The sequence below is a fragment of the Planococcus citri genome, chromosome 5 (assembly GCF_950023065.1).
Source record: "Planococcus citri chromosome 5, ihPlaCitr1.1, whole genome shotgun sequence".
NCBI classification, from domain to species: Eukaryota; Metazoa; Arthropoda; class Insecta; order Hemiptera; family Pseudococcidae; genus Planococcus; species Planococcus citri.
The window spans coordinates 43,392,659-43,409,173 of record NC_088681.1 but is presented as its reverse complement, the minus strand read 5'-3'; the positions used below and the strand labels follow the sequence as shown (position 1 = coordinate 43,409,173).

The following is a 16,515-nucleotide window of genomic DNA, read 5'->3' as shown; positions in this document are numbered from 1 at the left end:
GTTGAATGTTGAGAAGTTAGGAGCGCGTCAAGTGAAAACTTCCCACGGTTGCGCACCGGGGAATGTAGCGTTGCGTTCCCTCGCTGGATTGAAGCAGTCTTACAAAACGTTACCCCCTCTACGATGCATGATAAGTAAGTCTAGTCCTTGGTGGGGTTCTTAAGATGTGTATTAATGGAGATTCAATAACAATTTTTCAATCACAAAGCTGATTTAAGGTGAAAATACAAAAAATTTGAAAAGTAAAAAAAAAATATGAATTTGAGGCTGTAATATTCTATTCTACTCAGCAACTGTAGGAAAAAATGAGTGTAATGTAGATATAGGATGAATTTACATTGAAAGATGACTGTTATATAAGATTCAGCACTTTTAGGTTATGTTTTATAACTATTATTCATTTTAAAGCTGTTAATTAGTGAAAATGGAATGTTTTGATTTCTGAATTCCACAATTTGGGTTCAAATGAATTCTAAAGCTGAAAAATCATAATCAATACTTTGTTGTTGTTGATTTAAAAATCCAAGAAAGATTGGAATCACTTGATGAGTTGTAGTGGGGATGCCACTCTCATTATAGTTGCGCCGAATGAACCCCCCGTCAAGCTTCGTTGCGTTTCCCGCGGCGCCATCGTGGGAAGTATTGTGCTTGCGCGCGCTCGTATCTCTCAACATTCAACACGTTTGCGCCACCACTAAATATTAATATTTTTCAACAAAAATTTAAGGGGTTCCATTTGAACCAAAAATGAACATTTTAAGCGGGTAAGACTTCAACATTTCAAAAAAAATGCAACCTGACTCACCCTAACCTACATATTAAGTACCTATTTGTATTTTGTGGAAATGTCAACTTGCAAAAATCTACTGGAAGCTCCAGAACTTCTCAAAACGGTTCAAAACCATCTCCAATCTATTTGTGTAGTCGAAAGAAAGGTACATACCAAATTTTAGCTGCCTAGGTCAATTTCATGACATTTTGATATTTTCCCCATTTTTGAGACAAATCAAATTGATTTTCAAAAATTTATCAAAAATCGAAAAAATGCACTTTGGCTTCTAAAATTTTAGCTGCAGGGTATTGAATTTTGTCAAATATCATACTTGACTCATTTAATAGGTACCTACTTAATATGTAATTTCATAATCTACTTTACAGGAAATATACCAGGAAATGACTTACAGTATCATCCATTTTATATCACCGATAACGCGGAAGGAGCTTTTGGACAAAAATCCGAAGAAGAACAAAAAGATCAACGCATTTTCGGCGGTATAAGCTACGACAGCGAAGGGAATCCACTACCAAATACAGGTACCATAATATACCACATAGAATTTCCAACTGTTTTTTAAAATCCAACTCGACAACGTGATTTCATAAAAATGAATCTGTTGGGCATTATTGAATAAGTATTTGTTTACTGATTCAAACTCGAGTAATGATGTAATTTTGTTTATTTTTTCTAACGTAAACATTGTTGCAATTTTAAATCATGCTGGTTAGGCCTACATGTTGTGTAAATTATGCAAGATAATAATTCGAATATATAATTTCAGCTGGAAGATATTGCGAATGGGCTTACAAAACGACAGATCAAACGACACTATACGATACCTTCGAACAATTCTTTAAAACTTTGGAATTACGATGCGATCCCGGCGAACCAGCGTATTTAAATTGGACCGTTGATTACGAAACGCCCAACTTATTATATTATCAGGTTCGTGTAGTCGTATATAGGCATAAACTTTGACATTTTACGACAAAGTGTAGGTTCATCCTATATGGTAATTGTGAGTAGTACCTAATATTCGTAATCTATTTTACATAGTGCTACGTTCACGGTTACATGGGCTGGAAAATATACGTCGAAGATCCCACCGTGCCTACGGTGAAAAAGAACAAAAATCACGCCAATGTGATTAGCAACGAATGGACAATAAATATTACACTTATTTTATACTTTTTTTCGTACAAATTTATCAATTTTTTACTCTAAAAATATGTGTTCAATGATATTATGTCGATGTCGCGCGCGTAAAATTTATCTAACCGTAAACATGGTCAATTTTAATTCTATATAAAATAACGGGCAATTTTATCAATTAGTTTGTGAAAATATTGAATATTGACATTTTTAATATTTAGTAGTTAAACAAGTTCTTGTTTTAATAACCATGACATATATTTTTTCCTCTCTTTAGTAAGTATTTACAATATCATTGGATACATATCGACCTGCTACGTAAATATTTTCAACGTTTGTAGATCGCTTTTGAAAAGTGATTCTTATACAACTTGGACAATAATTTTTTGTGATTTGTATAGGTTCGTTATTTATTTTATTTTTTTTCCCGTTTTGTAATTTTATTTGTATATATTTTATATATTTTTTTTGGAAGTGTTTCATCGAATTTTTCTGAAAATGTTAGTGCTTGTTTTTTTGGTAGAAACATTTTTTTTGACTTATCTAATAATGATTCGTGGGCAATTTCGTTTATAATATTACTGAAATGAACTACAGATATACTTTGGGGAAATAAATACCCTCTTCTTTTTTCTACTCTCTGAAATTCCTATTTCAATTCGATGAAACGCTTCATCGCCCAAGGCAAATTTTATCTTAGGGTAATTATAAAAGCTTTTCATACTTGTTTTCTTTGAACTGTTTCATTATTTTGAATTTAACTTGATAAAGGAATATTTTCAAGTTTACATTATTTTCCTCCTTCTTTATGAGAATGTTTATTTCATTTTTTGAATTCGTTTATTTTTATTGTTATTATTATCCTGTTTTTTCTCTTTGTATTCGAATAGTTACTAACTAAGTTACAGTATGAATAATTAATTTTTTTTTTGTTAAAAAAATACTTATACCTATTTGTAAAGTATTGACTCTTGAAACGACGACAATAATTTTGAATTCGTAACATCAAGACCATATTTTTTTGCTCAATACTCACACCTTTCTTTTAAGAAAAAAGGAAGAAACAAAAAGACCTATATAATTGGACAATAATTTTTATATTTACCAAATTATTTATTACCTACTTATGTAATTACCAAAGAAAATTCTAAGTCAGTAAATTTAATAATTTTAGTTTTATCGTAGTGAATTGTGCCAGAAAGGTTTTGTTTTTCTTATACTTATATGTTTTTATTAGATAATAATTTTATGCTTTAGAATTTCGACATGGATATGTTTTTGCGGAGCTGACTTTTTGAAAACGAAAAAAAAATCAGTTGAGTTTCTAACTTTAAGTTTGCCAGATTTTTTAAAATTTGGAAGAAAATTGATTGGCTCTCAGAGATGCTGATTTTTGAAAACTTGACTGAAAAATACATTTTTTGACTTTCTGACATTATGCCAGACTTTGAAAAACGAAAGAAAATTGATCAATCGATGTGAGATTGACTTTTGAAAACTTGGAAAAAAGAACCTGTTAATTTTCTGACGTTATGTCGGACCTGAGAAGATAAATTAATGAATTAGTAAAATTATGTCTTCCAAATTTTCAAAAATTACTTTCTAATATTTTGTCAGACTTTTTTAAAATTCGGAATCAGGTACAAAAGTTGAATTAACTTGAGCAAAAAAAACATATCCATGATTTAAAACTTTCCTTTGAGAGGAGTCTTTACACCCATTTTTTTCAATGTTTTTTTTCCTTGTTAATTTTACAAAAAAAAAAAAAAAATAGATACCTGATTGTATGTTCTGATACAAAAAATGTAAATCAATACCTAACTGAGTCACGAGAGCTAATTAGTGATTTTTAAATGAATGTCAGATATTATTGAAAGTAATTACTTTTTTTTGAGGGGGGGGGGGGAATTCACCTACTCGAATGCATGAATATTTTGTGACTTGTGACATTAGAAGGATACGTAAAAAGGATGGGAGGAAGGTAAAGTGAAAAAATAGCTTAAATAGTCAAGAATATTGAGTGACTTTTTAAAAAAATAGGTATTCAACTACAATATTTTAAAAAGTAGAGCATTGTTCTTGTTTTCTTTTCCAAACAGACCATTGTAAAGGATGTAAACGTTATTAGCCGAATGATGTAAAAGAAAGGAAAGGAGAACACATCACAAAATTTATGATTTTTTAATTGAGCGTGTTTTGTTGCATTAGAATATAATCATTCAAAGATTGTTAATATTTCCCGGACTACAGTGGACAGAAGAACAGTTTTTGGTCAAAATTGTAGAAAAGACCTGTTCTCTTTTCAAAAGACTTGTTTTTAATTTCAAAAAAATCTTTTTCATTGATTAAAATTACCAAGAAAAATTGTTTGTTGTCAGAATTATCAAAATTGCCAAAATTTCAGAAAAACTGACAGTTTTCTATCAAGATGACACACCAAAAATTTTTTACTTTTTTTTTAAAAAATCGCACAAATTTTATTTTTTGTAAAAACTTTAAAAACGACTCATTTTTTGCCAAGTTGTAAGAAATCCTACTAAATTGCAAAAACAGTAGAAAAGAAGCATTTTTGTCAAAACTGCCAAAAATTCTTAGTTTTTTTGTCAAAATTGCAAAAAAATTTTTGTTCGAAATTTTTAGGAATTTTGGCTTTTTTGTCGCAAAAGAATCTACTTTTTTATCAAAATTGCATAAAATACTACTTTTTGTAAAAATTGTAAAAAACACCCATTTTTTGTCAAAATTGCAAAAAAATTTTTGTTCAAAATTTTTAGGAATTTTGGCTTTTTTGTCGCAAAAGAATATACTTTTTTATCAAAATTGCATAAAATACTACTTTTTGTAAAAATTGTAAAAAATACCCATTTTTTTGTCAAAATTGCAAAAAAATTTTTGTTCAAAATTTTTAGGAATTTTGGCTTTTTTGCCGCAAAAGAATCTACTTTTTTGTCAAAATTGCATAAAATACTACTTTTTGTAAAAATTGTAAAAAAGACTCATTTTTTGTCAAAAATGCAAAAAAAAGTTTTTTTGTGCCAAAATAAATCTCAAAAATACCTGTTCTTTATTTTAATAATTTGCCTAATAAGTTTTGTTTGCCAAAATAGCAAAAAAAAATCAGACTTACTACTCAAAACTGCAGAAAAAACTCGTTTTTTGTCAAAATTGTCTAAAAATTTTGTTTTATAACTAAAATTACAAAAAATTCTTTTGTTTCAAAATTTTTTATTTTTGAATTTTGAGTGGAATTGAATGTCCGCGAAATGTTTCGAATTTTTACCCCGACAAAAAAAAACTTGGGAGATAAAAGTAGGTAATTATTTTTTTGAAATTCTTTTCATACTTTTCTTCATTTTTGGCAGTTTGGTCAATTCATCTTAAAACATTATCTACCTATACTTATGAAGAAAAATATTGAAAGGTAACCAATTCCCAGCAGTTTTCGAATGTCCATTCCCCTTCTCAAAATTTCACACGTCAAAAAACAGCAGGGACAAAGCTAGAATGTGAGCATGAGGGTGAACGTAACGGAGGGGAGGGACTTCCAAGTTGAATCCACGACGCCATAGCCAGCTGCCAGGAGTTGAAAACCTTTTGTTGTGTAAATTTTTATGTGATCTCATGCGTTAAAATGAAATTGATAGGTACCTACCGATAGTTAAGTAGGTATATCGATTTATTTTCTATTGACATTTTTATTTCTTCAATAGGTAATCTGCCGCATGTTTCTTATCCATACTCTTATCTACGAGAACTAATTTTTTTTATTCTAAAAACGACTTAAGTACATTATATTGTTTCTGTACGATTTTGTTTTTGAATTTGGTTTTCTGTATAATTTTTAGATAGGTATTTTTAAAAACTCGTCAAGTACAGTTTTATAGGTTAAAATTAGAAAAATTCTTTCTAGAAAGTAGATGTTGAAATAATTTTGACTGTAGATTACATCAATTTTGCGTGGCTCATTTTTTTACCTGTTTATGCTAACTTACTAAGTAGATTTATTCACTTTTTTTGTGGATGATTTGAAAAATGGGCATTTCCTCTGCTCTAAAATCTACATCTTATTTTATAGCCTATATATATTTTTTTCAAAATATATCGTCAGAGGAAAAATTGTGCTACAGTTTTGTATTCAAAACTTTCGACTCGAAATTACACAGGAAGACGAACACTTCGGACAATAATTGATTAGAAGTGATAATAAAACAAAATTTTCATTAAGTATAATTAAGTAGTGAGAATAACATGACAATAATTCTTGTACATATTTATTGTATTGAAATTTTTTTGTTGAAAAAATTGATTATAGGTTAAGGAAGATTTTGAAAAGTCAAGCTTTATGTGTAAGTAAATTAAAGTGGTTATTATGATCCATGTTTTTATGAGATAGGTATAGAATTTTTTATGATGCTCGAAGAAGAGCAATTGGAGCGGTTTTGTTGGCTTTTACGTGTTGAATTTATAGTACCGATCTGATCAGAAATTAGTAAATTATAATTATAGATGTATTGTTAAATTAGTAACACTGGACAATAATTTCCAAATTACCATTTATATTATCGTATTGTACTGTTCTGTTTGTTTAATGCAAAATGATTTAGGTAGCTAATTTTACTCCTATATAATTTACCTAGGTACCTTTTTTTTTTATGAAAAAAGAAAGAAAGAAATCATTCGTGATATTCGACAATAAATTGAACTCGAATATGATAATACTAAGGTTGTGTTTTTACAATATATTTTTAAAAATGTTTATTTACGTATTTCCAGACATTACAAATTCGAAATCGTAGTTTATTATACTGTTAGTTACCCTTTCGATACCTGTTACTTTAATAATGTTTATTATAGGTGATAATGCCCTCTATGACACAATATTCTCATCCTCCTACTCCTCCTCCTCCTCCTCCTTATTCTCTATCGAAACACTTGTACAGTGAAAAAATACTACTGAAAAAACATATTTTTCTTAATTTCTTTGCTATTTATATTTGTAATTTTTAAAATTTTTCAACTTTTCCTTATATTTGTTTTTTTTTAATTGTTTAATGTTTAGTTGAATTGTAGATGTTGTGTTGTCGTTGATCGTATTAATAAATTATCGTTTTTTTTTCTATTTTTATTCTTTCGAGAGTTCATTGCTCGTAGGAATGATAAAGAACGAGCAATACTATCGGATTGATCGTAATAATATTTCATCGATCAATTACCTATTGCGTACACTAATACATCACACATTATCTATATCTATTCCGCATTAGTATATTTCTAGCTTAATTTCAACTTTGAAAAATACGCAGAAGGTACATAGAATACTGCAATCGTATAGTTCATTGTTCTAAAGTAAAAGTTCAGGTAGGTATGATTCACAACCACACACACTCGATTCGGGCAAGTTTTATATTTTATTTTCTTGTTTCGATTCGAACTGGCGGACTGTACGAGCACATGCGCAGTACTTTCTGAACGTTTTATCGCGACAGTCGTCGTTGGGTTTATTTCAGAACACATGTGTTTCATCGAACGTGTTTCTAATAGTTTATGCAAATAAATTACCAGTCGCAATTGCGCCTTTTTTTGTTCTCTTTGAGACGTTTTTTAATACGCAAAAACTTTTTCACCTTTGTTTTGTTCGATTGGTTGTGTCGAGATTTGAGTGATGCAAGTGCAGCTAAAGTGAATAATATGAGTGTGTGATTTTATTGTGCATCGATTTCGTTCAGCAGTTTGGCTCAAGGTAAGTGATCGAGTGATCGACTAATTGATTGATAGCGTTATCCTTATCTTATTACATGTACATATAATGCCTATTCGAGTGTCATTAACGAGTAAGTTAATAGTTTTGAACATTGGATCTTCAAATTCGTATTTAATAACGAAATATTATTCTCTTTTCGAGTTCCTCGGGGACAAAAATAGAGCGTTACGAAGAAGTTCAACTGTGTGTAGCTTCGCGTGTGGGGCAAATCTCGTGTCAAAAAATACCCCATTCGACGAATACGATTCCAGGTGTCCCTGTAGTATATAACTTGTGCAAGTGCACGTTTAAAAAAAATAAATAAATAAATGAGCAAATAAAAACAAGATTATAATATTGCGACAATAATGAATCGATATCTCGAACGTGATTCTGTTGACAAAGATTACGATTGTTTACGCGATTTCGACAAATGTACCAAAGCATTTGGCCATTCTTTGATTTAGGTACTTATGTATTATTCGATTTATTGACGACGATTATGATGATGATGGAGATGACGATGACGTACGTGTTCGAGCTGTTTATAAATTTATTATTAAGACTATTATAATACCCGCCAAAGCCCGAAGGTCTAAATGAGAAAATATTACTGGTGATGTTTTTTGCCAAAACCTTGAACGTGTATTATTCATAGCGAGCCGCAGCAAGTTCCAGTACAGAGCTAAGGTTGTTAGATATGCTGGTCCCATTGCAGGTTACCATTGTAGATGTTGTTGTTGTACATAGTAGTATCGAGTTTTTGACATCGAATACTTACCTATTGCTTGTCAAATACACGTTTGCTTTCATTTGCACAGGTATTCTAAGTAGCTTGTGTATGATAGGTACCTAGTAGAATTAGTATTCTGCGTAGCTAGTTCTTCATTACACGATCGTTTTAAAGATCAGATTGCAGATTTAATACCGCGTAGGTGAGAATTATTGATGAATATGCTTTCTCACTTTAGGTAGGAACGAGATGAGAGGTGTAGGTGCGTTTTATTGAAAAGGTATAGGTAGGTATTCGTGTGAACGGGGTAAATTTTAACGGAATGAGATGTCATCGTGTAAACCACATTTTTTATTTCCGTTCAAAGAAGTGTAGGTACTCACTTTAAGGAAAAAAACACGTATTATTGTTTTCGCGTGTACTAATTACATACCTATTTACATGCTCTTATAGGAAGGTACTGGGTGACGAAAAAGGTGTGACTGAAAACGATTAAAGATTACTTATGATGATCGATTGCGGAATGAAATTTTCTTCGTTATTCGAGTACGAGGTGGGTACAATTGCCTAAAAGGCTTTTAATTTTATGGATAGGCCATTTTCTCAGAGAACCTTTTTTGTTGGTCTTCAAAAGTTATAACAAGGTTCATCCTTGAAATTTACATTTTCAAGTTCATGTTCATATTTTCAAATATGGCATAGATTGAGTTTTGCTCTGAATGTGATTTACTCTTCTGACTGTTTCTTTTCATGTAAAAAATTTAATATCTGGTATAAGGTGTCCTTAAAGTTATAATTGATGCTTTTCCTATGGAAATCTTGATGCAAAAGGGTATAAGTATCTCAAGTCGGTTGATGAACAGCATTAAATTAATTTTCATGAAACTAGTTCGGCAGTTATCGAAAACTCTTCAACTCTTTGGGACCGATGACAGAAAGGATGAAATTATGAAATTCCAAATTCCAATATTTTCATATTTTTGGCTTGAAATACACGTTGATTTGCCCAATCTCTTTCGAATAATGAAGTTTTTAAAAAAAAAATTATTCTCAAAACAACAAAAATCCCCCCTCCCCAAAAAAATAAATGCTCACAAAAAAGCTCGATAATTAACTATGCCATACCATCCAGAATTAGTGATTTACCTCCCTCGTTCGTTCTCATCTGAACAATTTTCTCGAGAAAAGGGAGGATACCTAAAGTTAGGTACATTGTCAAAGTCCAGATTTTCAAAAAATATTCAACATTTTTTTTTTGATTTTTTGAGAGAAATGTAGGAACAAACATAATTTATTTTTTGGAAAATGGGAAGGGCCAAGGGGGAGTCAATATTAGAGCATCTAATATGGACCACATGGACTAAGTAGGTATAATTGTGATCTGTCACGAGAAAACCAACCTAAAGTCCAAAACGTAAATTTTACAGGAAGGGCATTTGAAGTTTTGAGTCTATGTATGTATGTATCAGGCGATCTAAAATTTGTAGGTCTGTGAAACTTGCACTACTTTTGGCCCCCATGAGTGCCAACGTAACCCGATATTCTTTTTCAGAATCATCACCATTCAAGGTTGCCAAGTCCAATAATCGAAATTTCCCAAAATCAATTTTTTCGATTTTTTTGAATTTTTCGCCAAAAATGTTGCTTAAACTACCCGAGTATCAATTATTAATGAAGAATAAGTTATTATAATTAAATTTATCACGTTTCTTAACAAATTTGTTCAAGGTGAAAAGAGTTGATTTTTCCAACTCAAGCCTTACTCAAATGTCAAAATATGGCACAAATCCTCCAAATGTGGACCGATTGTTGCAAAAATTTGCATTTCGACTCCCCAGAACATACCTTTCAAGAAAATAAAAAAAAAAACAATTTTCAAGTTTTACTGTAGTTGCTCTATTTTTTTGACCTCAGATTTAGGGTCAAGAGAATCGTTCGCGAATGTTTCAACCCCCACAGTCGGATTCAGCACCCTAATTACTACTAATATCCACCATAAAAAAGATATCGATTTTATGGACACTAAGCTGGGTTTCTCGTGACAGATCACAATTATTCTGTTTTTTAGTTGTTGAGAAAGGCGAATCATGAATCATTCGACTTTGTCATGTCTAAAGCTTACAAGGTGAAAAATTTTAACCGGTACTTTTCGATTTGAACGAAACCAAGTAAGATCAAAAGAGCATGCCTGAAAACAGTGAAAACTCTCGTATTCAAAATTGCAGGTTATGAAGTTAATTTTTGGATTTTTGATGAATTTTTGATTTTGAAAAATCAAAAAAACAGTTTCAAGGGCGATTTTTAAAATTTTTTTATGAAATATAATTTTTTGAGCAAAATAAACTGGTTTGAATATTTCTTTTGATTCAACTTCCACATGCTAACAGTTACTAGATTTAAGCCATTCTGGAGGGCGTCCAGCGATTTTTCAATTATTTTCTCTAAAAACTTCAAATCACTCTGGAAAATCCAAAAATGAACTTTAGCACCAATATAACGTCAGTCAGGGCTTATTGACCATTCATTTCTGCGAAATTCCAAGAGTTTAAGTTCAAAAGTGAACTTTTGACTACTTTGTAATTTCCAGAAAAATTACAAAAATCAAATTTTCAAAGAAGGTGTGCAACGAGCTGGGTTTTCTGCAAACTATGCTCTAATATGTTTTCACGATCATCCTACTCGAATACAGTCGCAATTTTACCTTTTTGGAGGTTCCAGCAAGTTTACAGTTTTCTCCAGAAAGTTCAATCGCTCTCGCTGGAAAGGCCAAAAATGAACTTTTAAGACCCATAACTTTGGACGGCCCTTATTGGACATCTCATCAACTGTTTTAGGTGGTATCCTTGAAATTTAAGATGTGCCAGATCAAAAGAGAATTTTCGATTTTTCCCCCATTTCTTAGAATTTTAAATTGGTTAAAAATATTGAACTGGTACTCTCAGAATTTCGCGAAAATCGCCTAAAACGGTCGATGAAATGTCCAATTTGCACCGCCGTCCAATGTTGTGGGTCCTAAAGTTCATTTTTGGCCTGTCCAGACTGATTTGAAGTTTCTAGAGATCAAATGAAAAATTACTGGAGACTCCAAGTATGGCCAAAAACTATCGTAGTAATTGTTGATGTGATGGAAGTTGAATTCAATGAATTATTCAAATTTGTTCACTTTGCTCAAAAAGATTCAGGTTTCATGAAATATGTAGTTTAAAATTTTATTATACCCTTGAAAATGGATTTTTTAAAATTTTAAAATTTTTAAAAAATTCAAAATTGACCTTTCAGCATTTGAAATTTTAATTAAGTTACAGTTTATGGACGTGCTCTTTTGATTTAGCTCGGTTTCGTTTCAATCGAAGAGTGTCAAATTTCAGGTAATGAGGTTCCCTTGTATGTAGGACGCTCAAAATAATTTTTTATTAAGAAATATAGGAACCTAAACCTACCTACCTATTTTTTCAATTTTTGAAAAAATGACGAATGATTTGAAAGTAGAAGGGTCAATTTTTGGATGTTTATTAAGGATCATTTGAAAATCGAGCATTTTTTTCGTTTTTTAGTTTGTTGATACAAATTTGTACAATTGTACATACTAAAATTTCAAGTTTGGCCACTCACACTCTACAAAAACCCTGTCTGTTTTGCTCAACATCCAACTAGAAAAAAAGTATCGGTCAGGATTTTATTGTCACACTATGTATAATACCATTGCATGCGATTCGGTATATTATGCAAATATTTCAGTCTCTCTTACTGACTGAATTAATACCTCAGCTGTACCTATATGTACATTTCGTCAGTTCACCACGAATTCAAATACGTATTGGTAAGATTTAACGACTTTGACAACTGGTTTCTCGGTATGGGGATCCTCTATAAATAGGATGTTGGTGATTTAGGTATAGAACCGATTTCCATTTGTTAAGAATCTCGCTGTATTATTATTGTTTTAAAAGTGTATTATTACTAATGAGTCATACGTCTATGTGAGAGTATGCCATGGTTTGTCCCCTGCATGCGTGCTGGTATTATTGGTACGAATTATGTTGCTAATTTTTCGTGAATCACGTATGGTATGATACCTACGAGTATGAGTATGAGTTCAAGAGGTTGAAACAATGATGCCATAAGTACATTATTTTTTTTGTAGATAAGAATTATTTTATTATCGGAGTAAAACGGTATGACTAATGAGAAAAATAAATTATGATATAGGGTAAAGTTTTTTTTTGGATTCGCGTACCTGCCTAAATTTAAAAAATTAATCAGGTACTTTAACGAAAGGTGAAAGGTTATAAGATGTGTGACAGAAACCAGAAATAATCGACAATGGAAAAATTCAGTTTTCTATTTCTTGAAAAATTTCAAATTTTTACCGCAAGAAGTGGGGAGGGCTGAGGAGGAAGTAGGCTTTTATAAGATCGAATTCAAGTAGTGTTGTCTAAATGTCTACCTACTTGCTCGACTAAAAGTTGAAATTGACAACGTTATAAAAACAGATTTCCTTATTTAACTGCTTATCTCGTCAAGTGCTCTTCTTTCTGAACAGATTGTCAAATCTTTTTTTCAGGGTAAAAGATAAGTTAGCCATGTTGTCGAATTCACATCGTAGATAATGTTCAAGAGGGCACTCGACCGAATTCACAGTCATGTGTTCATACGTAGGTATTTGCTTTTTATGAAGAAGAAATGGGTAAATTTTGAGTAGGTATACGTTTGTCTACGACTTATTTCAATTTTCGTATTTACGTCAAAAAGTGACCTAAATTTCTAGGAATTTTTTTTTTTTGTTTGGTTAATATCATGATTTCATGAAGTATCAAGTGCGGCTTCAATTAAATTTAAAAATCAGTTCCGGATGCTTCTTCGAAATTTTCTGCGTTAATACCTAACTATCAGATTGGACTGAGTTTCGCGAATCAAAATATGTGCATTCGCCTATAGTTACGAGCTGCGTGCAGTTTTTGGTGTGATAGGTACTAAGAAAGATGATACCTAGTCTATCTGCATTGATTTGAATAGGTAGTGGAGAAGAATTATAACTTACTAATATTTAAAAATATGATTCAAAATTCGACGAACAAGTTGAATCATTTTTTTGCTCAGTCTCACGGCACACCCTATCGTAAAATTTTTCTTTCATGGAAATACATTCGTTTTTAGTACGTTTAACAAGTCTTAATTTAATTTTTTTGAAAACTTACATTTAATTCTCATATGTATTGTCAGCACAAATTATGATTCTCTCTTTTATATCCGTTTTCCCTGCATTTCTACTCGTTTTATTTCCTTCCCAAAGCATACTTTTTACCTCAAGGACAGAATCTTTGATTTTTTTTTCCAATCTGAGAAATTTTTTTATTTTCCTCCTTACATTAAATTTTAGATTAAAAAAAAATTGTCAACGCTTATTTGGTATTTTTAAAACTTTTTTTTTACGCAAAGAAAAAATGCTTCTGCATGGATGAAAAATTGAGAGATTTTGTGATATTTTTGACTAAGTGTTCGTTTTTGTTTTGTTTTCCTTTTTACGTGGAATTTTCAACTTTGACATTCTAAATAAGTATGTCAGATGAACTTTTTTAATTTTTTATATTTTTAGTCCATCTAAAATTCCATGAAAATATTTCAATTTAAAAAAAAATGTCAAATATACCTACCTAGCTACTTGAATTATTAGAAAAATATTATTTATTTCGAGATGTCTTGAAATCAAGGAAAAATCTGTGGTGTTTTTAATCTTGATTAGCTAGTATACCAAAATAAATAAGCTTCACAACGTAACATTTCATCAATTTTCCAACATCCTTATTTCAAAAATTTCAAGCAGGTAGGTATGATATATGTATTTCCAGAGTTGCCCCTATTTTAAAAGTTCGAAATTAATTGCTCCTAATGGCTAAATCGATTCATATGGGCAGAATAATGAGATCTTGGAAGTCCCCGTCATTTCGAAATTCAAGCCAAAATAGGAAAAAAAATAATTCACGCATTTCTAGTTTCGTTTACATTTTTAGCTCGAAAATTTTAAAATTCGTGTGAGGGAGTGAGGTGAACAATTTGAACCTCCTAGGATATTATTTTGATCTCATAGGAGCCCATGAAGAGAGACGAAGCTGGAAGGGAAATGTGTTTTAACATTTTTTCAAGGTGATAAAAATTTGCTTCGGTAATTCAAAAATATTTTGAGCTGAAAATGAAATTCTCTAGACAAGGAGGGAGATAATGTAGGAAGAAATTTTGAAAATCAATATTTCAATATTTTTAAAACCATATTTTGTGGTCACATTGACAGAACTCGGAGTCAATCCCCTCCCCTCACCCCTAAAAAAGTAACTTTTGTAACCAAAAAGTAATCAAAAAAATTACAAGACGCGAGCAAAACATTTCAATGTAGAAAAAAAAAATCACACAAAATAAGCTGGGACATTTTATTTTTAAAAATGTAAAAAAAAGTAGTCTACTTTTTAACAATTATTTTACTTTTTCCAAAATTTTGTCAACAAAGCGAGAACAATTGGAAATTTTTGACAAAAAAAAGTGAGATTTTGTCTTTTTTGGCAAAAGGCAGAGCTTTTTTGGTAATTTTTGGCGAAAAAACCAAGATTCTTAATTGTTGCAAACCAGCAAACATTTTTAGCAACTATTGACAAAAAGTGAAATTTTTTAGCAATTTTCAGCCCAAAGTGAGACTTTTTCGGCAACTTGTCATGGGTAAAAAAGCGAGAATTTTCGTCAATTTTTGGCAAAAAGCGAGACCTTTTACACAGTATCGATACCTTTGTCATTTTTGTTGAAAAAGTTGGACTTTTTTGCAACAGCTTACAAGGGAAACTCTTGTGGTGTCACACTCCGATTTGAACGAGACCACGATTTTTGGAAAAAGCATAGTCTAAAACCCACAAAACCAAATTTTCAGCCGCCCAAGTTCATTTTTCAATTTTTGGCGAATTTTTGAAAATTCAAAATTGACTGTTTTTGGCGATTTATGCTTTTTTAAAAAAAGTACGTACTTGATCAGTAAAAATGGTTAAAATAAGTTCGAAAACTAATTATTAATTACCCAAATCCAAATTTTACCATTTCCACCCATTCTGGAGCCTCCAGCTCGATTTTTCAATTTCTCTAGAATTTTGAATTTGCTCCAGAATACGTGAGAATATGAAGTTGGGCAGCTAAAAATCGAGTTGTATATTACACTCGACCTGTTTAACGAGTTTATCCACATTTGAGCCGATTCTGAGAGTGACACCTCAAAAGCGGTTTTTTTACCAGCTTTTTCCAAAATTAAAAAATTCAAAAAATCAAAAGTTTCCCGTTTGTGTGGAAAATTTTGAAATTCACGCGAATCGTTGTATCTTGTCCAAAACTAACCCCCCAAATCCAAATTTCTCAATTTACAGCCATTCTGGAGCCACCAGCGCGATTTTTCAATTTCTCCAAAATTTTGAATTTGCTCCAGAAGGCGTGAATATGAAGTTGAGCAGCTAAAAATCGCGTTGTATATTACACTCGACCTGTTTAACGAATTTATCCACATTTGAGCTGATTCTGGAGAGGACACCTCAAGAGTGGGTTTTTGAGGTGTCACTCTCGCTCCAAAACGGCTGGAAATAGTAGAATTTGCGCTCCGGGGGTTAGTTCTTAAAGAAATGCAGCGATTCGCACAAATTTCAAAAATTTTCTCACAAATGGTTATCTTTTGATTTTTCAATTTTTAAAAAAGCTGGTCAAAAAACCACTCCTGAGGTGTCACTCCCAAAATCTGCTCAAATGTAGATAAACTCGTTAAACAGGTCGAGTATAATACACAACTCGATTTTTAGCTGCCCAACTTCATATTCTCACGTATTCTGGAGCAAATTCAAAATTCTGGAGAAATTGAAAAATCGAGCTGGGGGCTTCAGAATGGCTGGAAAAGGTAAAATTTGGATTTGGGTAATTAATATCTATTATCTAGTTTTGGGAATTATTTTGACCATTTTTACTGATCAAGTACGTACTTTTTAAAAAAAAAGCATAAATCGCCAAAAACAGTCAATTTTGAATTTTCAAAAATTCACCAAAAATTGAAAAATGAACTTGGGCAGCTGAAAAATTGGTTTTGGGGGTTTTAGA

General features: G+C 31.3%; 3 protein-coding genes across 4 annotated transcripts in view; 2 read left to right on the top strand and 1 right to left on the bottom strand.

Moving 5' to 3' along the window:
* Positions 1-4,100, top strand: part of LOC135847333 (protein Skeletor, isoforms B/C) — a 76,006-nt gene extending 71,906 nt beyond the window's left edge. The window contains exons 13-15 of the mRNA XM_065366805.1: positions 1,159-1,314; positions 1,560-1,723; positions 1,835-4,100. Of these exons, the coding sequence (XP_065222877.1) occupies positions 1,159-1,314; positions 1,560-1,723; positions 1,835-2,002 (488 nt within the window). The 3' untranslated portion in view covers positions 2,003-4,100. The remainder of the gene's footprint in view (positions 1-1,158; positions 1,315-1,559; positions 1,724-1,834) is intronic.
* The window catches only part of LOC135847330 (adenylate kinase isoenzyme 1-like), a 69,725-nt gene that overhangs the window by 26,552 nt on the left and 26,658 nt on the right, over positions 1-16,515 (bottom strand). Inside the window, exon 1 of one of the 2 annotated variants that reach the window (XM_065366801.1) lies at positions 1,183-1,310. The exons of the other annotated variant lie outside the window; for it this stretch is intronic. Coding sequence (XP_065222873.1) covers positions 1,183-1,194 — 12 coding nt within the window. The 5' untranslated portion in view covers positions 1,195-1,310. Of the gene's footprint in view, positions 1-1,182; positions 1,311-16,515 lie in introns of those variants that run through there. 2 annotated transcript variants of the gene reach the window in all.
* Positions 7,344-16,515, top strand: part of LOC135847320 (uncharacterized protein DDB_G0284459) — a 35,605-nt gene continuing 26,433 nt past the window's right edge. The window contains exon 1 of the mRNA XM_065366788.1: positions 7,344-7,670. The gene's annotated coding sequence lies outside the window, so the exon portion shown is untranslated. The remainder of the gene's footprint in view (positions 7,671-16,515) is intronic.